This window comes from Lynx canadensis, chromosome D2 (genome assembly GCF_007474595.2).
Source record: "Lynx canadensis isolate LIC74 chromosome D2, mLynCan4.pri.v2, whole genome shotgun sequence".
NCBI classification, from domain to species: Eukaryota; Metazoa; Chordata; class Mammalia; order Carnivora; family Felidae; genus Lynx; species Lynx canadensis.
In genome coordinates, this window is record NC_044313.2 from 6,391,350 (window position 1) to 6,415,367 (window position 24,018).

General features: G+C 45.9%; 2 protein-coding genes across 5 annotated transcripts in view; one reads left to right on the forward strand and one right to left on the reverse strand.

Moving 5' to 3' along the window:
* The window catches only part of FANK1 (fibronectin type III and ankyrin repeat domains 1), a 105,318-nt gene extending 95,537 nt beyond the window's left edge, over window positions 1-9,781 (reverse strand). The window contains exon 1 of the mRNA XM_030334770.1: window positions 9,720-9,781. Within this exon, the coding sequence (XP_030190630.1) occupies window positions 9,720-9,732 (13 nt within the window). The 5' untranslated portion in view covers window positions 9,733-9,781. The remainder of the gene's footprint in view (window positions 1-9,719) is intronic.
* Window positions 9,782-9,936: 155 nt separating this feature from the next.
* Window positions 9,937-24,018, forward strand: part of DHX32 (DEAH-box helicase 32 (putative)) — a 52,735-nt gene continuing 38,653 nt past the window's right edge. The window contains exons 1-3 of one of the 4 annotated variants that reach the window (XM_030334767.1): window positions 9,937-10,198; window positions 19,315-19,409; window positions 21,371-21,602. The gene's annotated coding sequence lies outside the window, so the exon portion shown is untranslated. The remainder of the gene's footprint in view (window positions 10,199-19,314; window positions 19,410-21,370; window positions 21,603-24,018) is intronic. The other 3 variants (XM_030334766.1, XM_030334768.1, XM_030334769.1) reach the window with 3 other exon arrangements.

Consider the following 24,018-nt stretch of genomic DNA (forward strand, 5'->3'; position numbering starts at 1 on the left):
TGATAAGACGCAACGAAAGAGACAGAGCATCGTCTGTGTAACATTACATTCCTGGTACAAATATTTGACTCAAAACACCACGAGGCGACAATCAGACAAATCCAGCATGGAACCTTCTATAAGGTAACCGGCCCAGCCACTTCAAAAATATCAGTGTCGTGAAAGAAACAAAAAAATACGGAGACTGCTCTACACTAAGGAAGACTGAACGACTAAGACAATTAAATGCCAAGTGTAATCCTGAAAAGGGTCCCAATCATTTACAAAGAAAAAACCCAACAGCAACCATAAAGCGCATTATTAAGACAACTGGGAAAATACGAATAGGGACGGAACATTAGATAATATTATTGTATCAATGTTAAATTTGGGGGTGTATTATTGTGGTATTGTGGTTACGGAAGAAAATGTCCTGATTCTTAGGAAAAACATGCTAAAGTGTTGAGGACTGAAGTATTATGGTGTGTGCATCTTTCAAATGGTTCAAAAAGTGTGCGTGCGTGTGTGTGTGTGTGTGTGTGTGTGTGTGTGTGTGTATCTGGGAAGGAAGAGAAAGAGAGAAATCAACTCTGGCATAATGTAAACAGTCAAATCCATGTGAAGAGTATGGAAGTGTTCATTGTATAACTTTGAACTGTTCTAGGACTCTGAACATTTTCAAAAAAAAAATAATACACACACACACACACAGAACAGAACAGAATGCATAAGCATAAGTTAGGACAAGGTGCATATTCATGTAGCTATAGTGCCCAAGGAGACTACGTCCAATCTGAAAAGCCCACCTCACAATTCACAGAGGGGACAAGCTAACCCTGAAATATCCTATCATTACAACTATCTGAGCCACTGAAATCAGGACGTAGATCTTTTCATTTCTTTTTAAATTTTGTTTAAAGTTTATTTATTTTTGAGAGAGAGGCAGAGTGGGAATTGGGGAGGGGCAGAGAGAGACGGAGACACAGAATCTGAAGCAGGCTCCAGGCTCCGAGCTGTCAGCACAGGGCCCGACGTGGGGCTCGAACCCACAGACCATGAGATCATGACCTGAGCCGAAGTCGGACACCCAACTCACTGAGTCCCCAGGCACCCCATCTTTTAAGTTGATTTATTTTGAGAGACAGAGAGACAGAGAGAGGCATTCGAGCAGGGGAGGGGCAGAGAGAGAGGGAGAGAGAGAGAACCCCAAGCGGGCTCTGCACTGTTAACTCATAGTGAAGTTGGCCGTACATCCCCCTACATTGGACCTTTGGCATTTGCTGAATCATCACTGGGTCGTGGATGACAAACACAAAGCAATATCATAGAGTTTTGAACGGGCGCACTGAGCTGGGAGACAAAAACACTGGGTTGAATTCCCCCCAAACAACCAAGGCTTAAGGGGTGGTTTCTCCCTAGAGAAAAGGGAGCACAGACATTGAGCCCCCTGAGACCCACTTGAGGAACTTGCCGACCACAGAAGAGCAGAAGTCTGGGCGGTGTTAGGTGCTGGGAGCCAAAATGAATCAGAAGGCCTGCTGAAAGGGAAGGGCACTAGTAAAGACCCCGAGTTTTCAGCTCAGATCCCTGAAATGGCTACATCCTAAGAATAAATGCAAACTGAAAATAGACCACCCTCAGCCATCATTAACTGATGACGAAAGTAAATGAAATCCTCTATGGATAATGACTACCAAGACCTCTGCGATTTTCACAAAGAGTGTTGAGTGTTCAATTAAAAAAAAAAAAAAAAAAAAAAACAGGAATGCCAAGATACGTGACCAAACAACTGAAAAACAGAAAAGAGAGACGAACCTATAAGTGATTCAGGTGTTGGAATGATCCGGCATGAACTTTAAAGGAACAGGCAATATTATGAGACTCAAGCTTTGAAATAACTAATAGCTGTTTCTTGATTTGGGTTACAAGTGTGGTTATCAGCTGGTTACAGGTGTGTTTACTTTGGGATAATTCATCAACCTGTATATTTAATACCGGGCACTTTCTTGCGCACATGTCATGCTTTAATACAACTTCACAAAAAATAAAAACGTGGGGACTTTGGTTAAATCTGGGCTTGGAGGGAAATTCACAGTCTTCAGTGCACATATTTGAAAAAGTAGGCTGAAAAACAATAAGGTTAGTATCTATCTCAAAAAATGTTTTTAATGTTTATTTTTGAGAGAGAGAGAGAGAGAAAGAGAGTGGGGGAGGAGTAGAGAGAGGGAGACAGAGGATCTGAAGCAGGCTCTACACTGAGCAGGACTTGAACTCAGAAACCATGATATCATGATCTGAACTGAAGCCAGACACTTAACTGACTGACCCACCCAGGCACCCGTCAAAAGCTTTTTAAAAAGGAACAGAAAACTTGGGGCACCTGGGTGGCGCAGTCGGTTCAGCGTCCGACTTCGGCTCAGGTCATGATCTCACGGTTCGTGGGTTCGAGCCCCGCGTCGGGCTCTGTGCTGACAGCTCGGAGCCTGGAGCCTGCCTCAGATTCTGTGTCTCATTCTCTCTCTGCCCCTCCCCTGCTCACCTCTGTCTGTCTGTCTATCTGTCTCTCTCTCTCTCTCAAAAATAAATAATTAAGAGAAAAACAAACAACAAAAAAAAGAAGTGCACCTGGGTGACTCAGTCGGCTAAGCGTCCAACTTCAGCTCAGGTCATGATCTCATGGTTCGTGGGTTCGAGCCCCACATCAGGCTCTGTGCTGACAGCTCGGAGCCTGGAGCCTGCCTCAGATTCTGTGTCTCATTCTCTCTCTGCCTGTCCCCCACTTGTGCTCTGTCTCTCAAAAATTAATAAATGTAAAATAAATAATGTTTATTTATATTTGAGAGAGAGAGCACGCACGCGAGTTAGCAAGCAGGAGAGGGGCAGAGAGACACAGACAGGATCTGAAGCAGGCTCCAGGCTCTGAGCTGTCAGCACAGAACCTGACACGGGGCTCAAATTCACGAACCATGAGATCATGACCTGAGCCGAAGCTGGACACTTAACCAACGAGCCACCCAGCACCACTCTTCCAGGAATTTTAAAACTTCAGGTCTTATGTTTGATCTCTCGATCCATTTCAAGTTAACTTCTAATGGGAGAGTTGAACAGATAAATATATATCGGTTACAACATGTTAGAATAATAAAAGTATTAATAAAATCCAGACCCAGAACCCAAGAGGGAGAAAGTCACTCTGATTTAGGTTGCGAGATGGGAAATAGGCAACGTTTCCAAGAGACAGTGAAGTTCAAGACTTGTTTTCCGTTTTTAAAATTTTCTTTTTAATGTTTATTTTTTTTGGGGGGGGAGGGGTAGAGAGAGGGGGCCAGAGGATCCAACGCGGGCTGTGTGCTAAGAAACAGAGAGCCCAATGCGGGGGTGGGGGTGGGGGGCTCAAACTCACAAACCATGAGATCATGACCTGAGCTGGAAGTTGGATGCTTAACCAACTGAGCCACCCAGGCCCCTGCAAGACTTGTTTTTTTTTTTTTATAAACACTGTTTTGGTTTTTTTTTAATTTTAAGCATTTATTTTTGAGAGAGAGAGAGAGAGAGAGACCGAGCGTGAGTGGGGGAGGGGCAGAGAGAGAGGGAGACACAGAATCCGAAACCTGCTCCAGGCTCTGAGCTGTCAGCATAGAGCCCAACGTGGGGCTCGAACTCACGAACCCGTGAGATCATGACCTGAGGCTAAGTCCCACGCTCAACCGACTGAGCCACCCAGGGGCCCCAAGACTTGTTTTTTAACCAATAGACGGGTGGGCAGTGAGTGCATTCCAGACTGAGACTGGGAGGCAGGAGAGGAGAACGAGAGACCGTGTTCCTAAGACACAAGACCAGAGAAGGGTCCCTGACAACCTGAAAGGGGACAGGGCACAGCTACAAGAACTGGCACCTGGGGTCTAGGAGAAAGGAATGCCTCCTCCCTTCCTTCAACCTCCCAGGAGAGAAATGCCCCCCCCCAACCCCCCAGTGCAGCTGGAGGCTCCCAACCATAAGCATCTACGCCCCTGGCTCGTCACCAGCCCTGCGAGCACAAAAATGCAAGAACAGGGTTGTGAGTTGTTTACTCGGTGAGGAGTTCGCACCACCTTCGGTCCTCCATGAGTCATGCAGGCCATTCCGGGTTGATGCGGGTGTGCACAAACCCCTCCTGGAGCCTGGTTGGCTCGCCCAGCTCCTGGGTGCGACCGGGCGGGTCCTCCGGAGAGGAGGCGAGGAGGCGCGTCCAAACAGCGCTCCCTTTTCCCGTCCAGAGGAGGTAAAATCCAAGTTAGCCCGAATAGACTTGGCCGAGGAATAATGCTGAGGTGAACCCGAGCTCCTGGTGCGACCCAGCGGCAACCATCAAGTCGATCTGCCCCCTTTCCGGGGCTGGCTGAGCATCCGGAGGTCAGGATTGCCATGATTTTAGCCTTTTGATGGGGATTTGAAACTACAGCTATTTAAAAGATGTTGCTTTGAAATTGTTTTTTTTTCGTAAGTTTTGAACTTGGTTTATATAAGCATTTCTTTCTTTTTTTTAAATTTTTTTTTAACATTTATTTCTTTTGGAGAGACAGAGCATGAGAGGGGAGGGGCAGAGAGAGAGGGATATGTGCATTTCTTAATGATAATATTTAAATTATAACCTAATTGATGGAATTAATATTCTTTAGGGGTCAAGACTACTTGAGAAAAAAAAAACCCTGCTAAACAGATTTTTTAAAAAAACGATCCTGGGCTTATGTAATTACTGTTAAATTCGTACCAGTCTCTTAGGTAATGAACACACCAGTATCTCATGGCAGTGAGCAGATTTTGCTGGGTGGATGATCTGGGGAGCCTTTGGTCTCAAATATAAGATGGCTTGCCCGTTTCCTTAATTTTATTGGATAAAATGAGATTCTCGAAACGTCTCCTTGAGGCTGGTGAAAAGGAAGGCCGTGTGTGTAACCAAGCTAACATTTACAAGCGCCTGAGTTGAATGAACTTGACCTGAAACAATCTCCACTTCAGATTCCTCTGGAGCACAGCCCTTTCTGTGGCAGAGCAAAATGGCTTTTGGTTTTAACTACACCTCGTTCTCAAGGAAATAAAGTTAGATAAGGCATTCAGCTGTTAACAGCCGTGCCAGCCATTCAATAAATGCTTCTTCGGGGCTTACTTCCCGTCAGGCACCAGGGCCAGAATGGCAGGCAGGGCCCTTTTCCACAATCCTACAATCTGGTGGAGAAAACAGATTTTTTTTTTTTTAATTAACACAAGAATTACAATTGCGATCAGGAAGAGAAAAACCGCAAAGGTAGGAATAACATGAGGAAGGGGGCACTACCTACTTTAGGGTGTAAGGGAGGGATTCAATGAGAGGACGGCTATAGAGCGCCTGGCTGGCTCAGTCAGTAAAGCCTGTGACTCTTGAGCTCAGGATTTTTTGAGTTCGAGCCCTGCGTTGGGTATAAAGATTACTTAAAAAGAAATCTTAAAAAAAAAAAAAAAAAAAAAAAAAAGAAGAAGAAAAGGAGGAGATGGCTAAGCTTAGACCAGAAGTTGTTGAGTCAGACCTGTCGGAACACCCTCAGAACAGGAGGGGAGAAAAGTTTGTGCAAAGTCTCACCGCCCTGAAAGGAGCTTGTTATGTTTAAGGGAGTAAAACACCCATAGACTTGAGGCATAATTATCTATCATACACCTGGTAAGTTTGAAGAAGCAACTAGATCATTACGACAACTCTAGAGGGCTTTTGGCAAAAGAGTGGCACGAGGTAATATGTTATTTTGAAGCGGTCACTCTGGCTTCCAGGTAGAGCACAGACGGGGCAGAGGAGAGGAACTGCAGATATCAGGGAAGGCTCCGTTCATGGCTTTGGCAAGATGGTGGCTTGGAATCCGGTGATTCCAACAGGGAGGGGAAGGTGCACGTTCGGGTGTATTTTAAAGGTGCAATAAACAGGCACGCTGGTGGGTGGGGTGGTGCGAGGGGTAGTGAGTGGAACGGAGGAGTAAAGGATGACTCTTGCATTTCCAGCTGGAATGACTGAGAAGATGGTGTCATCCCATCAAAGATGATAGACCAGTAGAAAAACAGGTTTGGAGAAGGCTTCAGTCCTTTAAGCGAATGCCTCAGTCTCTTAGTCATTGGAAGAACTTAGATCCCCATTGAGCACTTCTTTTAAAGGGCAGGTATGTGTCAGTCAGCTGCTGCCTGGTCTAAACTGGACCCCAGTTTTTTTACACAGAGAGTAGGCAGTTCAACAGGGTCCTAAGTGGGAGCTGGGGGCTTATCTTGATGTTGCATTTGATAAACACCGATTGTGTGTCTGCTTAGGGTGATTTGGTGGGGTTAGGAAAGATCATGAAAGCCAGGGTAAGGACCCCAAAGCTACCTTTTGGTATTGTCACTCACTAGGAAATTAGGAAAGAGACAGTACTGTTGAACTTCAATATTTTCTAAAAACAAATCAAGAAAAAAATTTGATGTATATTTCCCGTGTTATTTCATATGTGGGTTATCTTTCCAACAGTGTAGTTAGTTTAGGAAGAAAATAATTAAAGATATAAATGTGTGAGCCAAGAGCCAAAACCACTCTGAACAGCCCAAGGTTGTGAACTTAATTTGCCATTACCCTGGGGAGTCATTTCTCGGCTCATTGATTTATTATTATTCTGTATAATAGTGGTAGCCCCTGTCCTCCTCTGCCCATGGCCAGAGTATGAACCAGTTGTGAGGTCTGAAGAGTTTATGTTTATTGGATTTTAATGATTCAGTTAATAAAGGTCATTCTGAAGAGTAATAGAAACCTAAGTGTGTGGAAACAGAATGGATAAGACTGACTCTCGCAGTTCCTTGGGGTGTCCTTGGGTATATGTCTCATCCTTAAAGCAATTAAGAAGGATCCTTCCTTTCAATCAATTTACTGATGGTACATTCAACTGTAGCTGTAAAATGTTCTTTGAAACCCGTCACTAACAAAAGGTGTCATGTAAACACAAGGCTTACAATTTCTTAGATAATGACAACATTGTTAATATCATACTGACAATAGTTTAATTGTAGTTATAGATAATTACAGTACTTAATAGTGTATCTTCAGTGCTCTCCAATATCTTTGAGAGGATAAAATATTGTGAGTTTCAGGTAAAATCTGAATTTTGAAAGTTAGGTATGAATTTTGAAGTTAAAAGGAACCTTAAAAATCATTTAATGGTGGGGTGCCTGGGTGGCTTAATCAGTGAAGTGTCCAACTCTTGATTTCGGCTTAGGTCATGATCTCACAGGTTCGTGGGTTCGAGCCCCGCATCAGGCTCTGCACTGTCAGGAATTCTCTCTTTCCCTCTGTCTCTGCCCCTCCTCCATTTGTGTTCTGTCTCTCTGCCCCTTCCTCTCTCTCTCTCTCTCTCTCTCTCTCTCTCTCTCAAAATAAATAAACTTAAAAAACAAAATTCATTTAATGGTGTCCTTTAAATATTAACTAACAGCAAATGATTTAGTAAATATTTATCCAAAAGGGTGCTCATTAGACTGTGAAAGAATTTCCTGGGACACCTGGCTGGCTCAGTCAGTGGAACATGTGACTCTTGATTTTGGGGTTCTAAGTCAGAGCCCCAACTTGGGTGTAGAGATTACTTAAAAATAAAATCTTGGGGCGCCTGGGTGGCTCAGTCAGTTGAGCATCTGCCTTCAGCTCAGGTCATGATCTCGCGGTTCCCGAGTTCAAGCCGCGCATCGGGCTCTGCTGACAGCTCAGAGCCTGGAGCCTGCTTCGGATTCTGCATCCCCCTGTCTCTCTGCCCCACCCCTGCTTGTGCTCTGCCTCTCTCTGTCTTTCAAAAACGAATAAACATTAAAAAAAATTAAAAAACAAAAGAAAATCTTAAAAGAAAAAAAAAAGAATTTCCTAAGGTAAATGGTGATTGTTTGGATTATAACATTAAATTGATAGAAGCATTAAACTGATAAAAGCATTTAAGAATATGTGGAAAGGAATAAACGTACAGTTGTTCCCCAGGCACGGATTAGTTAACAAAAATTTTCCACCCACCTCAAAACCCAATGCGACGGGATATAAGTGTATAATTCATACACGTAATACATTTACTACATAGTTTTATAAAGCCTTCACGATCTGGCTCCTGTTGGCTTTTCCAGACTTGTCTTTTTTCTTTGCCACTGTAACGCCCGAGTCTTCCTAGCTACAGCTTTACTCGTCTTCCTACTCTTGAGTTTCAAACCCACACCGCCCTTCAAGTCTCAGGGCCTACATATCAGGGGTTCCCTCTGCGTCCACCCTTTTCCCTTACTCTTCACTGGGTCGTTCTGCAGGCCTCCTATCACTTCCTCCCAGAAGCTTTCTGTCCATCTCCTCTCCCCCAGTCTCAGACCTCAGAGAGGCGAGGTTTGTTCCCCGGGTCTCTCCCGGGTTTTCCTGGGATGACCCAACCACTGCCCTGTTCATCGTCCCACTCCCGATCTCCAGAGCAGTGTCTGGAACATAATACATACTATGAATGAGTGAGTGGATAAAGACAGTGAGCACTGAATTAAGTGAAATGTAAACTTCACACATTTAAACAATAACATATATCTGAAGGAATAGAGGGGCTGTTTCTAAAAGATAGATTTCATTTCATCTCTTCCCTAAACAGAGAACATACACAGCCCAGCATCAGTTTGACCGCAAACATTTTAGCACCGTTGCACATTCAGCATCTTTCAACAAGTTGCGTTAAAGACCTAGCATCCAGTGAGATACATGCAAATGGCAGAAATAGTGTATAAATTCAACTCGAGCAACTGTAACTCACAACTTGTAAGCTTTGCCCCAGCAAATGAGTGAAAAGAAAGGAAACCAACCTTTAAAACCTTCTTGCTGGAAACTAATGACTTTTTTAAATGCCAGCCTTTCTCCCAGAGAATGGATTTGGTCTGATTACTTCCATTTCTCAAATTGTCCAAGAAAAGACGACTTGGTTTTGAGAGTCAAACGGGATGTATCCTTCTATAAAGGTTTAAGGTCTTCCAAGTGTCCGTAGAAAACACTGTTCTTGTTTTAAGAGCAAAAGGAGCAACAAGGCATTAGCTTGGAAAAGGAGGACAGAGCACAACGGCCCTAGAGAGGTTTGGGGGCTGGGGAGCCCAGATAAGTCGGAGCGCGTATTAGATCTCGCCACTCCAGACTGCCCACCTTTTGCCAAACAATGTGGGAAACGGGAAAAGGATTCTTGTTTTGTTTGGTTTTGGAGAGTCCTACCTCGTAGGACCCCTAGCGATGAATCGAATAAGCTTGGACAAAAGCCCCATTTTTTTCTCCTTTAAATCAGCGACTATGGAGGGGGCGGGGGGGGGGGACGGGGTCTCCGTCGTAAATGCAAGACCCAGCCTCGCTGCCTGCTCAGTTGCTGACGTTTTAGAAGCAGGACGGCTCTTTACAGCGAAACGGACTGAACTAAAATGACAACAATGAGCGTGGTCCTGAGAGTGCACGGATTTGCTCGGTTGCAATTTCAGGAAAGCACGCCGCGGGGGCGCTGCCTCCCCCGGGCCACACTCCCCAGCTCTCGCGTCCCTCCGGCTCCCAGCGCCTTCCCTCGGCGCTCCTGACCCCGCGGGCCTCCCGCCGCTTTAGCCCCTCTGCTCCCTCCGGGAGAGAAAAGCGCGACGGGGGAGAACCGTTGTTTCCGTGTCAAAAGCCGGCGGACAGCGCCCGGGGCGCCCACCCTCGCCCCCGAGAGGCCCCGGCCCACCCCGCCGGGCCCCCTTACTCTGGGGCTCCATGGTCAGCCGCTCCCGGGCCCCCAAGGGCCGAGCCCCCGGCGCCGCCCCTCCTAACGCCTCTCCGCCGCGGCCGGCGTCGCTCGGGTTGCCTTGACAACCCGGAGGGCGGGGAGGAGGGGCCAGAAGGACGGCGAGAGGGAGGGACCAAAACCGCCCAGAAACGCGGGCGAGCGCGAGGGCCCGCGCGTCGCTGGGGGCACCGAGCGAGGGTGACGACCCGGCCGTCGGCTGGAGACTCTGCCCCTGAGGCCCGGTCGGGCGGTCGCGCCCCCCCCCCCCAGTAGCCCTCGCGCCCTCGGCGGGGTCTGTGCCCGGGCCTTCGGGGCGGGGGCCTCCGGCCCCCAGTCTCCTTCCCGAGGTGTCCGTCGGTCCGTCGGTCCGTGCGTCCGGCGAGCTCGGCCTGCCCGGCTGGGAAGGGCGGCCGGGCCCGGGCCTCCCTCCCCGGACTCGGGAGCCGCCGCTGCAGGTAAAGGCCGGCCGGGCGGCGGGAGGGGCGGGTGGGCGGCCGCGGCGCACCTGTTGCGGCCGCCGGGGCTCCGCGCGCCCCCCGCCGCCCCGGGGCCCCCCTGCCCGCCCGTTGGCCCCGGACGACCCCGCCCCCACTCCCGGAACCGCCCGGGTGGGGGCCGCGTCCCCGCTGCTGCCTCCCGCAGCCCGCGTGTCAGCGGCAGGAGCGAACCCAGCCCTCCTAACAGGGGCTTCTTGGGCAGCCGGGGCGTCGGCCGGGCCCGGGGAGGGTGGTCCCCCGGGGCCGCATTTATGGGAAGCGTAAAGCCAATGAGAGCCTTTTCTGTGGTCGGCGGTGGGCCAAGTGTGTCCCTGGAATCATGAAACCCAGGAGAATTCCGGTGCCCCACATTGCACTGTCATCCCAAGTATCACATTTCAGGCAGTGGGCCTGGGGTTGGATCTTTCCGGTTGGATCGTGTGTGTGTGTGTGTGTGTGTGTGTGTGTGTGTGTGTGTGTGTGTGTGTTGTTTATTTCAGTCCTCCCCGTTTTCGGTTGAGCTGCGGAGTCCACATATTTTGTACCAAAACTTTAGAGGGCTGTTAAACAAACGTAACGTTATCCCACACAATAGTATCCTAATAAGTGGGTTTTGAAGTCCTGGTGCCCGTTGTGCTGTTAAGGAAGCTTTGAGGATCACAGGAGATTGTGTCTGGTAGGTTGTAAAAATGCAAACAACCAGGAGAGAGAGTCAAAGATTAAGAAAAACGAGCAGCCTTAAAGAGGGAAGAAAAATGGAGGAGAGGCAGGAAAAAGATTGAGAAGGCAAGTGCGGGCGGGTGGAAACTGCATGATTGATTTCGTGCTCGTATCTGCCGATTATGGCTCCTCTGCCAGTTCCTACGGCTGCTCTAGACAGCACCGGAGGGAAATGAAGAGAGCCCTTTTTGGGTCGTGTAAGCCATTACTCATTCTTTGCCACTAGAGAGATTTCCACTCCGTAGATGACAAGAACGCCAAGGTAAATTGCTTTCCTCTTAGAAAGAGAATCGTTCAGAGGTTAATTGAACCTGAGAAGCATATATTCTATGATGGGAGTGGACGTTTATTATGTTCCACCAAACTCGGCTGTTCCTCTCTCGGACTGTATTGGGCCTTTTTCAGATTAATTGTCAAAGCAAGAAGGTTTATGCGTGGATATTGACAAGCAGTGTGATCTCTACAGAACCCATAACTCATGAACTAAAATATTGAAGTAATAAATTCAGATTGGAAAGTAAACACTTCATGGCACCTTAATTACCTGTTCCCTGAAACTTAGAGACAGGGGATGCATTTTCAGACGAACGGCATCTAAGGTCAACAGCGCTTCTGGAGTACCCGTGTTTGCAAACGCTAGTTTTCAAACCATTAGCAACATTGTGAATTGGTCTTTTCATCCAAGAAACCAACATAGCGGTGTCCATTAGGAATATCATAATCAAAGTGACAAGAGAGTGATAAAAACCTGGTCTTTATGAACACATAAAAGAGGTAGGGTTGTATTTTCTCAGACAGGAAAGGATTTGCTATTTGCACTTAAAAAGAACGAAGAAACAATATTGTAGATCTCCATGCTGAAGTAACAAGGACTCAAGAGTTTGGTGGTTGCGTGCAGATTTTAAGGTTGGAAAAATGGAAATGTGTGTTGGGAAAGTACTTTATGCTTGGCGGTATGGAAAAAATGATTTTATCAGTAGCTACGAACTTGACATTGAGGAAATCTTGCATTGAAATATTTCAGGTAATAGTTGGCAACTGTGAAAAGCCACATTTGATTTTAGGGGATAGTGTGTTTAGGGAAGAAATAACTGCTTGAGGGGGTGAAAGTGGGGGAGGGAAAGGTATAAACACATCTAAAGACAACATTCATTTCTCTTTCTCCCTCCAGCACCTGGTACGGTGTCCTTGTGTTTGTCCAACGAGTGAAAAGAGCGTTTTAGAGAAATTGCTTTAGATAAAGGGATACGTTTCATTATCCTGAGGTCAGAAAGTTGCTAAGGGGATAGGGGTTGAGATGAACGGTGAAGGTATTGGTTGCCCCTTTTGGGGATTTCCGGCCACATGTTTTCTATTTCTTTCATTGGCCTGCTCAGGATGTAATTGGTGGCCAGGCGAAAAACAATAAAGTCCTGATTTTTAATGAAATTGCCAAGCTCATCAAATTAGATAGAATAGTTACATTATGTTCTTTGCTGATGGCTTAACTAAACATAGCAAACCAAAGCACTGTCACCAGGGAATAAGGTTTCAGTGAAGGGACAGACATAGCCTCTCTTTTTCTTACTCCAATCTCTTAGCTGCAGCAATTCAAAGTAAACATAATTGTCATAGGAAGTTAACGTTATTTAACGCAAATAGGATGATTTTTTTTTTAAAGAAAGAAAAGCAAATTACTGCTGTTTCCTAGCCTTAGTATCATAAGTCAGAGGAAGTTTTCATTTTTGTTACTGGATTTTTGTTTGTTTTTTGTTTTGCCAGAGGGAGGGTACTTTTTTCTCCACTTTTTTTTTTTTTTTGTCTTAGTTGTTTTTTTTTTTTAAATTTTTTTTTTTCAACGTTTATTTATTTTTGGGACAGAGAGAGACAGAGCATGAACGGGGGAGGGGCAGAGAGAGAGGGAGACACACAGAATCGGAAACAGGCTCCAGGCTCCGAGCCATCAGCCCAGAGCCCGACGCAGGGCTCGAACTCACGGACCGCGAGATCGTGACCTGGCTGAAGTCGGACGCTTAACCGACTGCGCCACCCAGGCGCCCCTTGTCTTAGTTGTTTTAACGTCTATTTATTTTTGGGAGAGAGAGACACACACACAGACTGCGAGCTGGGGAGGGGCAGAGAGAGAGGGAGGCACAGAATGCGAAGCAGGCTCCGAGCTGTCAGCACACAGTCTGACACAGGGCTCCAACCCACGAATCGTCTTTAGATGTGTTTATACCTTTCCCTCTCCCACTTTCACCCCCTCAGCCAGTTATTTCTCCCCTAAGCACACTATCCCCTAAAATCAACACACAGTCGGGATTATGACCTGAGCCCAAGTTGGATGCTCAACCGACTGAGCTGCGCAGGCGCCCCCATCTCCACTCGTTTCTGAAACTTAACAAAAGTTCAGTCAAGGAAAACAGATTCGAGTCTGCTTGTTTCCTCTTTGTCCTTCAGACCTGTAGAGGTCCGCACTCAAATAGTTGGATTCAAGGAATGCTCTTTCAGCGTTGACTCATTCTTAGCGTAATTGGGCATCAGGCCCATGCTGCTGCCCCCGCATCTGGAAAGTCTTCCAGGATTAGGCTAATGCTCACAAAATGCACTTCTCTCTCGCCTCCTGGGGGCACTAGCCAGTTTGGCACCCGGCCCTGTACTATACGCCCTTGTAGAGTTTTCTGTCATTTGATGTGCCTGGGGCTGTGCCTCTGATTAAACATTTGGGGAGCTAAGTCCAGTACCCCCTTTTAGCTCATCGTGGGTTTTCAGCTCATAATTTAGGATAATAATAAAAAAGGACAAGCTTTTAGTCAGGGATGATTGCGTTAATTTTGAGCTATGCCACTTTGGAAAGTTCGGAGCCCTGTTTCCTCGTGGATAACTGGGGAGAATGAGATCTGCAGTGATTGTCTTCACGGTCCAGTTTTGAAAATCAAAGTCAATTAAATGTGATTATAGATATGAGTGAAAATATCTCCTATATTGTAAAGAACTCCTTAAACATAAATGGTTGTCATTGCAGGAGTATAGCAAACGTTTACGGAACATCCGTAACATGTTAGGTACTTCCTGGGGATCGCCCTTCGTAAAGGGACTAGGAAATGACTGACGGATTGTGTGAGGGCTTCCTAGGCAGAGGAACAGCTTGGGCAAAGGCGCAGAGGCACAGGAAAGCAACTCTAAGCAGGAGTTCATTGTGGCTGGAGCAGAGAGAACTTACTAGAAGAGCACAGAAGGAAGTGGAGCTGAGGGGCAGATAGGCATTAAATCAGAAAGAACGCAAAGAGTGAGATTTTTATCGTGAAGGTAATGAGAAGGATTTGGGTCAGTGACGTGATCACTTCTCCATTTGAAAGGGGCCACTGGCTGCGTGTGAAGGACAGATTGGTGGAGAGCCAGAACTAGAGGCAGAAAAAAACAAAGTTGGAGGCTTTGTAGTAATCCCATGAAGAAATGATCAAATCACAGTGGCGGTTGGGAGGGCCGTGAATAGGGAGAGAGGTCCCAACAGCCAGTTTGGGGCTGTAGGATGTGAAGAGGCAGAAGCCATGTGGAGAGGGATGATGCCCAGGTGATGGGGGGAATTGCCCTGCTAATTGTTGAAATCCAGAACACAAAAGAAGGAAAGAGGGCTTTTCTATTTTTAAGGAGTGTGAGAAGTACAGACGGGATGAGTTCAGTTCCTTTGAATGCCCATCTTCTAAACGGGGATGTCCCTTAACTAGTAGTTGGACATGTAAGTCAGGACCTAAAGAAAGAAGTCTGAGATTAAGGTAGAACTTGAGATGAAGCATTCAGTCATCGAAGCAAAAATATGAACGATTTTTCCCCCAGGAGAGGATGTGGAACGAGAAGAGAGAGTGGAGGATGGAACCCTGGGGTGCACGGTTATTTGACATGCGGTGGGTGCGGTGGAAGAACCCAAGGGGACGAAAGAGGCGTGGCCAAAAAAGGAAGCTCCAAATGTGGGAGGATTAATAAAACAGAATCCCTACTCTTGAGGGGTTCATGCATTGGCATTGCCTGGAATAATTCTCTTCTCTTCCACCCGCCATAGAATGCATGACACAGTTTGTCAAACTATTATTGGTTTATTCAAGTTACTGAAAAGTGACTATCCATTACTTTGTTAAGAAAAGACAATTTGCTGATATTTGTGGTTTTTCACAATCTCCATTTGGAATAATTCAAGCAAAACATAGCTTCAGGAGTTATGGTGGTACCCCAAACAAATCCGGTCTTTACAAAAAGGTGGGTGTAAGTTCCTTTTGTATTTGTTGGAGGTAAAATAACAATGTTAACTTCCTAGTGAAGGCTGCAGTAACCTGTTCTTAAGATTTCAGGTTTTACTAGATCTCACCCGTTTGCTCAGATATCTAACTAGACTGCATAAATAAGCCAAATTAATATTTTAGCAGACCTTTACTCAGATATTAGTTTCTAGAGTATTATTCAGTAAAACAAAGCCATATTGAAAGCATGAAATGGCCCAGTCATTTGAGATTCTAATAAAACCCTTTCTGAATTTGCATATGAGAAGTGATAGGTTGTTATGATACGTAAGTATTGATTGTGCTTGGGAGATCTTCCTGTATATAAGTCTAAAAGAACTTAAATTACCAGTGGAACGTAGGATTCTTATATTAATTGTGCAGGACTGGTTATTCAAGGTGTATTTTTTTTTAACTTAAAAAAAATTTTTTTTAATGTTTACTTAGTTTTGAGAGAGACAGAGACCGAGTACAAGCAGGGGAGGAGCAGAGAGAAAGGGAGACACAGAATCCAAAGCAGACTCCAGGCTCCAAGCTGTCAGCACAGAGCCCGAGGCGGGGCTCAAACTCGCGAACAGCGAGATCATGAACCTGAGCCGAAGTCGGATGCTTCACCGACTGAGCCACCCAGGCGCCCCCAAGCAGTATTTGGAATGAACCAATATTGAGTTAAAAGTGAATCATTTTTGAAATTGGCGTGTTTTTAAAGTCAGTTGATTTAATTTGCTTACTTAAGATCAAAACAAAGTCAACTTGTTAGAAGTCTGGCAGTAAAGTTTGTTTGTTTGTTTGTTTGTTTGTTTGTTTTTTTAATAAATGTTTAGCTTTTATCTCGTCCAAGAAAGGTTTCAAGTAGATGCTAGAAACCGAAGGGATGTGCTTTGGGGAGCTCCGAGCCAATTAAAACAAAAGCAAACAACGGGATAACCTTCTAAAAGTCCTAGTAATGATAAGCCCATTGTGTCAATTAAAGTATAACAGGCCTGGGAGATAAAGTTTACATATTAAATATTTGTAACTCCACGTGGGTGATTACAACCATGGTTTTCAAACATCTTCAACGTTTTTCTTTCCATAAGGGAACTACACATTTTCTGTTGCATGGTATTTCTTCCAGACCACCCTGCCTGACATCCCCCATAGCGTCAAGTGTTTCTTCAGCCCACAGTGTTCCGGCGTGAGCCCGTGTTCTTGTGTGCAGTCTGGAAGCAGTGTGGCACAACGCGGTCAGGCCCCCGCTCGACACTTAACTGAGGTGAAGCTGAGATCAGACTTCCCGACTTCACGCACCTGCTCTGCCACAGACGAGCTCTTAGAAGCCGGAGAAATTAACTAAAGCTCTGATGGCTTAAATGTCCCCACTTGAAAAATGGAAATAATAAAGTGAACCCTCATGGGGTCTTTAAGAGTGTAAATGAAATAATCCATACAAAGTGTTTAAGTACCTAGAGCATCTGTCACCCAATAAGCACGCTCTATAAAGGCTAATTGATAGAATTATCGTCATTACCATTATTGTTACTGGTCCAACTTTAGTAGCAGTATCGAACCGTGCTTCTCAAAGTGTGGTCTGCGAACCGGTGTCCGTCCACAGACTGTTACTGGTCTGCAGTGAGATAAGGGGCTTGTGCCAGATGTCCGTAGGCTGTGGCACTAATCATACTGTTCTGCTGAGCTGACATTTTTAATAGCAAGACTTCTTCAATGAAGGAAGCAATGGGTTGATTTACATGCGGTGCAAGCTCTTTATGTTGCCACAAATAAGCATTCTGAATAGAATTGGCATGGAATGTTGGATCAGTGATCCTGTTCTCTAAAAAATAATAGCCTTTTATCCTGAAGACAGTTATTAGTCACTCGTAATGCCTCATTAACCTTCTGTGTTCTAAACATTATAATTATGGGTTACAAGGATATTGTTTATTAGTTCGGCAGATATTTATTGATCACGTCTGTACAAAGCCTTCTGTCTTATTTCATAGAATTGTAAAGAGGGCTTGGAAATGGATCTTGACTTTAGGAAGTCTGCCGTGAACCTAGAGCAAGAGGGCAAAGTGAAAATCCGAGTGAACGTGTTGAGTGCGTGTTCTGAGTGTTTGTGTTAGTGTTACAGCTTGGTTCCAAAGATTCCGCATAGACAGAGCTCTCCTTTTACTACGCTGCTCCCGTAAATGGCCAGAATTAATACTTTTTATTTTTCAGCCCTTAGACTATCATAATAGAGATCAGAGCTCACTTTATCAAGGGTAGTGTTTCTCCTAGGAGATCCCGAAATCTGGGACACTGGGGAATATCTGAGTTTGGGGATACAAATGACAAAAGCACAACTTATGAAGCTTAGTATTTATAGAAGATTCATCCTTAGGGTTTTTTTTTTCTTTTTATGACTGGTTCTGTTTGATCCTATATGCAAATATATTAGTAATAAAACATTTACTGCTGTACAGAATACGAAGAGACATTAAATAGATACTAAACTATTTTTAAGGTTTCGATACAAACTAACACTGATTCTTCAAGAAAAATTCATTGGTCAAATAGGGTCACAACAGATTTGGGAGTCCTATAAAAAGAATAATTTTTTGAGAGGTAAGGGGTGTGTGTGTGTGTGTGTGTGTGTGTGTGTGTGTGTTCATTCCCTTTTCTCCCACAACCCTTTTTCTAAAGAGTGGACGTGAAAGGGACTGGCTGTAAATTAGATCACACAGAACAGACTATTTTCATAGACTATGGGAAAATGATTTAAAATGCTCAAGAGATGTTATTTAGTTTTTAATCTTAAGATTTTTTTTATGTGAAAATGCTTTATTGCCCTGCTTGCTAAGCCAGATCATAACCCCACTCTCTGTTCCATTCTGCCCTTTGCCTTCAACTGTTACCAGCTCTCCTACAACTTGATTCACTAATGACTTTAAGAAAATTATAATTTTTAGTATTAACAAATAGAGTAATATATCAAATTTAGGAGGAGAATTATAAAGAAAACCAAAAGTGTAAAACATAAAAGTTTGGGTTAAGAAATGACCGGGTGAGTTTGGCCCATGGCACTTAAAATAAAACGCCATCTCTGTAGCACATCGAGTCTCTGGTGACGTGGCCACGTCTCCTCTGTGAGTGCATCTGTCCCAGAACCTTCTCTCTCCTTTCAGGTACCAGCCACATCCTCCTTCTTTTAGTTCCTTGACCATAAGACTAAGTCTGCATGTCCCAGACCATCCGTGTTTCACACCCCGTGCTCTGCCTCGAGGGACGGTGAGCTCCCTGAGGACAGGACCCAAACCTGCCTGTTGTCTCTGTGGCACCACTGTGTCTACAGGACAGACACTTGGTGGGCCCCCAGGTACTGGCCGAATAAGTGAACGAAAGACCAAAAATCTAGGCGTGGAGGATGAGAAAACCTGAGGACAGGGCGAACCTTTTAGATCATGAATAGTACCTGTAATAAAACAGATGTTCGTCTTAAAAGTGGAAGATCCCTGAAGAACAGAAAGCGATTCGGTCATTATCTGCTCAGCCTCTAATCGCTGACTGAGCACCCACTGTATGTGGGCTCAGACTGTGGAAATTACCCGAGAGGGTAGGTAGCGCTCCAATAACAGTCTGAGTAGAGAGACTCAAAACGTGGGGAAAGAATAATAAGCACAGATGGTTGAGTAGTTTCCTAATCCAGAAGGATGTTGCTCCCCAGTACTGGTCATCTCCGGGAGCTCTGAAGGTCAGGGGCCTGCCCCAAGCATGGTGTGCGCCTCCATCCACTCAGGGCAGCTCGGCAACTCTTCTGAAAGGCTCGAGAGAAACCCACCTTCGGTGTGGAAACAAGAGTTAACTGTGGCTTGGGTGTGTGATTCGAGGGAAAACCAAGAGCCCATACAAACGTTTCAGGTTTGGAACCTGGGAATTCACCAGCATTTCGGGCCAGAGCCTTTAGAGGCCCGGAAGCCTAGTGACAATAGCTTGTCACCAGCATCTCGGCGTGAAATGAAGGCCCCGGCACATGGGAGGAACCAGATCCTGAGGCGCTTTGAAGGACTTTGTCCCTGACACAACGTGGGGCAACTTGGGAAGCTGAACAAAAATATCTCTGAAGTGCTAACATGATTCACTCAACCAATATTTACACAGGCTTAGCATGCGGACTCTGCTGTAGATGGCCGTGAGCAAGAGAGACACAGCTCTGCTGAGTGGTGCTGGCCTTCCACCAGAAACGAGGTAAACAGGTACAAATACATACCTTGTTAGACGGTGGTGAGCATGAAGGGGCAAAAAACAAAGCAGGAAGAGAGGCTAGGAAGTGGGTCTGGGTCATGGGGGGGGTGGGTCAAAGTTTAGGGTGGCCGGTGAGCCCTCGCCGGGTGGGCGTGTGAGAAAACCTTCACGAAGAAAGGGTAGTAGCCGTGGGGACACCCGCGGAAAGGGCCTTTCAGAGAGGGGAACAGCCATGACGTCCCCAGGCCCACACACGTCAGGGTGTCCGAGGAACACCGAGGGGGCCACGGGGCTAGAAGTGGGGGGAGCGAGGGGGGTGGTCGGAGGTGAGGGCGGAGCCACCAGACCCATCAGTCCTGTTAAGTGTTTGGGGTTCTCCTTGGAGTCAGAGGAGCTGGGAAGCCGGTAGAGACTTTGAGCAGAGGAACCACGTGCTGACTTGAACGGGGTCGCTGCGACTGGGTTGAGGAGTGACAGCGGGGCTAAGGGTGCAAGCAGAAGGCCAGTCACGAGGCTGCTGTAGTGGCCCAGGTGACCAGCCGCTCACAGTGCTTGAGGCGTTTTGGAAGTAGGACTGACGTGATCGGGTGGTCGGGCAAGTCGCCGCAGTTAGTGGTAACTTACGATCTGACAGTTGTGTGGGTTAGAAGTCCATCAAGGTCCTCACTGGGCTAAGGCCGAGGGACCAGCAGGGCTGTGTTCCTTTCTGGAGACTCTAGGAGAGAATCCACTTCCTTGTCAGCTTTCAGAGGCCACCCACGTCACTCCTTGGCTCGTGGCCCTCCCTCCATCTTCAAAGCCAGCAACATGGCATCCCTCTGGCCCTTCTTCCATAGTCCTGTCTCCCTCTGACTATAACTGGGAGAGGTCGTCTGATTTCAGGACTCAAGATGACCCTGGATTCACCAGGATGGGCTCCCTGTCTCGAGTCTGTAGCTTCAGGACGTCTTCACGAAGACGGCATGCAAAGTACAGATTTACAGGTTCCAGGGATTAGGGATTAGGATGTGCACATCTTTGTAGGCAGGGGAATTTGAGATAAAGAGAAATCAAGAATAACTTCAGCATTTTGGGTCTGAGCCATTGAAAGGGAGGAAGTCGTCGAGAAGGGGAGGACCCGGTTTGTGGCTCTGGGGTAAACATCAGGAGCTCGGTTTAGGACGTGTTGAAATGCCTGTCAAATATCCAAGGTGGAGGTGACCAGTCGGTGGTTGAGCACAGGAGACTGAAGTTTAAGAGCCAGGATTAACAGGACCTATAAGTGAGAGTCCCCCACGTGTGGATGGCACTGAAGCCGTGAGACCGGATGAGACCACACTGGCCCTTTTAGATCTCCGTGAAGTCCTAAAGTTGTACATTTGAGAATTTGATCGGTGTGAGGAATATATATTTATAGTAAATTGAACACGGAGAAAAATGCAGAAGAGGAGCATTGAACTGTGAAACCTAAACCAGAGTTTCTCCGGACAGATTTCACGACCTTGTTTTACTTAGCCCCTTGCAAACTTTATCTTTCCGTTTCTGTGAACTGTATTTCTAGAATTACTGCACCAGAGCCAAGCATCTGAATGACTAAGATGTAGCTCCTCTTACATCAACTTCTGATTCTTTGTTGTTGAGGTGGTTTCGTGTTACGTTAGGTCTGTAGTATTTTAATAAGTACTCGTTTAAAAGTTGTAATAGACTCACTTCAAAGGGCGGTCCTTGACAAATTATGCAGTCCCCAGTTTATAGGTAAGATAGCTTTGAAAAGGAGCAAATTACCAATCTCTCAGATTCTTTGGAGTGCAACATAGTTGCTACTGGCAACGGAACAATTTTTACTAAATTTTATTTTGAGTGGCACGTAACCTACCATATTTGTTTTCCCTTACTTAGGATGGTATTATTAAATTTGCCAGAGGCCGAAACATGGATCTCTTGTATGTGTATTTAATTATATCCCAGAAAATATTGACACGGCTCATGTCAGTTGCAGGATAAATGCAGAGACGTGTCCTCCATCTTGAAGACTCAGCCACTGCCCCGTCGAAATCCCGAACTCCGAACTATAGAGCGGCGAGAAGTGCATCTGAGCAGTGAAAATAGATGTCACAGACTTCATAGCTTTGCTCAGACTTACTGGAGTCAACATAGAACCCTTTGAGGACTCGACCTTACAGGTCTTCCTGTCAAACAAGCCCAACTGGTTTCTAACATGCCAGGTAGGAGAGCAGGTTAGAAAAGCAGAGGGGGGCCCCACGGGGCAAGCTCACTGACCAAAGTGGGACGTGGGGACTGAATCTCTGCAGAAAAGTGGCTCTTCAGACCAGTAGTCTGGCCTTTGACCCGTGGACGCTTAAGGGAAGTCTGAGGACATCATTCTGTTTAGGAACTGACGTAATGGTGACCCTGAGTCATGAAGAGAAAGTTAGATCGTTTTAGTAGGCAGAGCCTTGGTTATCTGTTGCTGCAAGACGACAAACTACCCTGGAACGTAGTAGCTTCCAGGAGCGGTGACCCTGTGTTCCCTCTCACAATTCTTTGGGTTGACTGGGTTCCTGTGGGTGCTGCTTTTGCTGGCTGTTGTGTTGGCTGGGCCTGTGGGCATCTGGAGACCTGACTGGGCTGGAGCACTGTCCGTGGCTTACCCACATGACATGCTTGTGCTTTCTGTCAGCAGAAGCCCAGTTTTGGTCTCTTCCCAGTGGCCTTTTCACGTGGCTTGGGCATCTCACCCAATAACAGCCGGCTCCAACGGGGGTGATTCAGGCATGTGAATACCTTGGAAGTGGTTCAGCATCACTTGACTGCCTTCTTGTGACGGCAGAGATTCACAGGGCCAGCTCAGAGTAAAGGGAGAGGAAATCGAGTCCACCTCTCCAGGGGAGCAGGGGCAGAGCATCTGCCGCCATCTTGAATTCACCGTGACAGAGAAATGGGTGATAGAGCTGTACAGCGTATGTGTGGTGAAGGGGCGAGGGGACCCTGAGATCTCTAGAAAGATGACTCTTCAGAAAACTTGACTGTTCCCTGGGGGTTCAAAGCGCTCGATCCTTTATAAATGTGACTCTCAGTACAAGATAATTTCATCTTTAAGGAGTATTGTAAAACTAAGAGAAGCATTTCAGGGGTGTATATCTGGTAAAAATAATAGCTGTGCTTTTTTTCTTTTTTGAAGTAAAACAGTTCAGAAATAGTACCTCCAACAATCATCGGTCATGGCAACAATTTAACTTACCTGTCAAATGAGAACCCCCTAGAAGGGATTCTAATCAGAATAAAGCAAAAGTTGAACATAAAACTAAATGTTAACTTCTCTTAAGCATTGGGATTTTCTGATTCTTGGATACCTTCTCAACGTTAGCTTGTCCTGTGATCTCAAGCCATCGTGTTTCTTGGATCTATTCTGTGCCACCCATAGGGGGGTGGCAAAGAGCTGGGCCGTTAATCCATATTACATTTGTGTTATTACATCGTTGTAACTCCAGTTTAATTTGGAAACAGTGGCTTCCAGAATGAATTTTGAAGAACTCTACCTTTGAGGAGCTCCAACATCCTTCCCCTCCCCCCCCCCACCTCTGGTTATTAGTTTCTCCCTCTTTTGGCCTATTTTTGTGTGAGTTTTAAAACTCTTGGTCCTAACCCCAAACGTATCCTTATGTGTGTGTCTCATGGCTGGTTTATTAATGGAGGCCCTGAGAAGGCACTCAGCAGGGGCTTCTGGAGTGTTTGACTGTTTCCCAGGAGCCTGGCTTGACCATTGGGGAAGCCTTTTTTATTATGTACGTTGAGGAGTTGGCCCTTTGAGCCCCAACACTCTAAAGCAATAGTGAGGATAAATGGAGTGCTGTAAAAAGAGTAATTTCACTGACAGTATCATGAACGGCATTTTATGCTCTGCTCTTTTTTTACTTGAGTTTTTCTGACTTTTTCGTGCGTTCACCTGCTTAATGTGAAAAGACGCTTATTTTCAGCAATGTTGATTTGGATTTTTTTAAAAATCACTCCTGACTGGAAGATCACTTACCCGACAGGTAGGGAATACGTTACTGGTGTCGATTTGTCCTGGCCGGGGGAGTTTCTCTTGTTCGTTTAAAATAAATGTTTTCGGGGCGCCTGGGTGGCGCATTCGGTTAAGCGTCCGACTTCAGCCAGGTCACGATCTCGCGGTCCGTGAGTTCGAGCCCCGCGTCGGGCTCTGGGCTGATGGCTCGGAGCCTGGAGCCTGTTTCCGATTCTGTGTCTCCCTCTCTCTCTGCCCCTCCCCCGTTCATGCTCTGTCTCTCTCTGTCCCCAAAATAAATAAAAAACGTTGAAAAAAAAATTAAAAAAAAAAAATAAAATAAAATAAATGTTTTCTTTTTATTGCCTCTTGAGTCTGACATTTTGGGCTGCAGACCCTGGAACCTCAAGAAACAGGCTTGAGATTTCTGGTTCACTTCCACAGACACGACCTTACTAATAAAAGCTAGTGATAGCCTCAAATGGAAAAAAAAGAAAAGAAATCCACCTCCCTCGCCTGACATTGTCAACTGGCACAGGCAAATGGAAAATGAAGTTTTAAAAAAATACTCTCTTTTAAACTAGAGGGTTTCTTAATTAAAAAAAAAAAAAAATAGAGACTGGTAACCAGTGTTA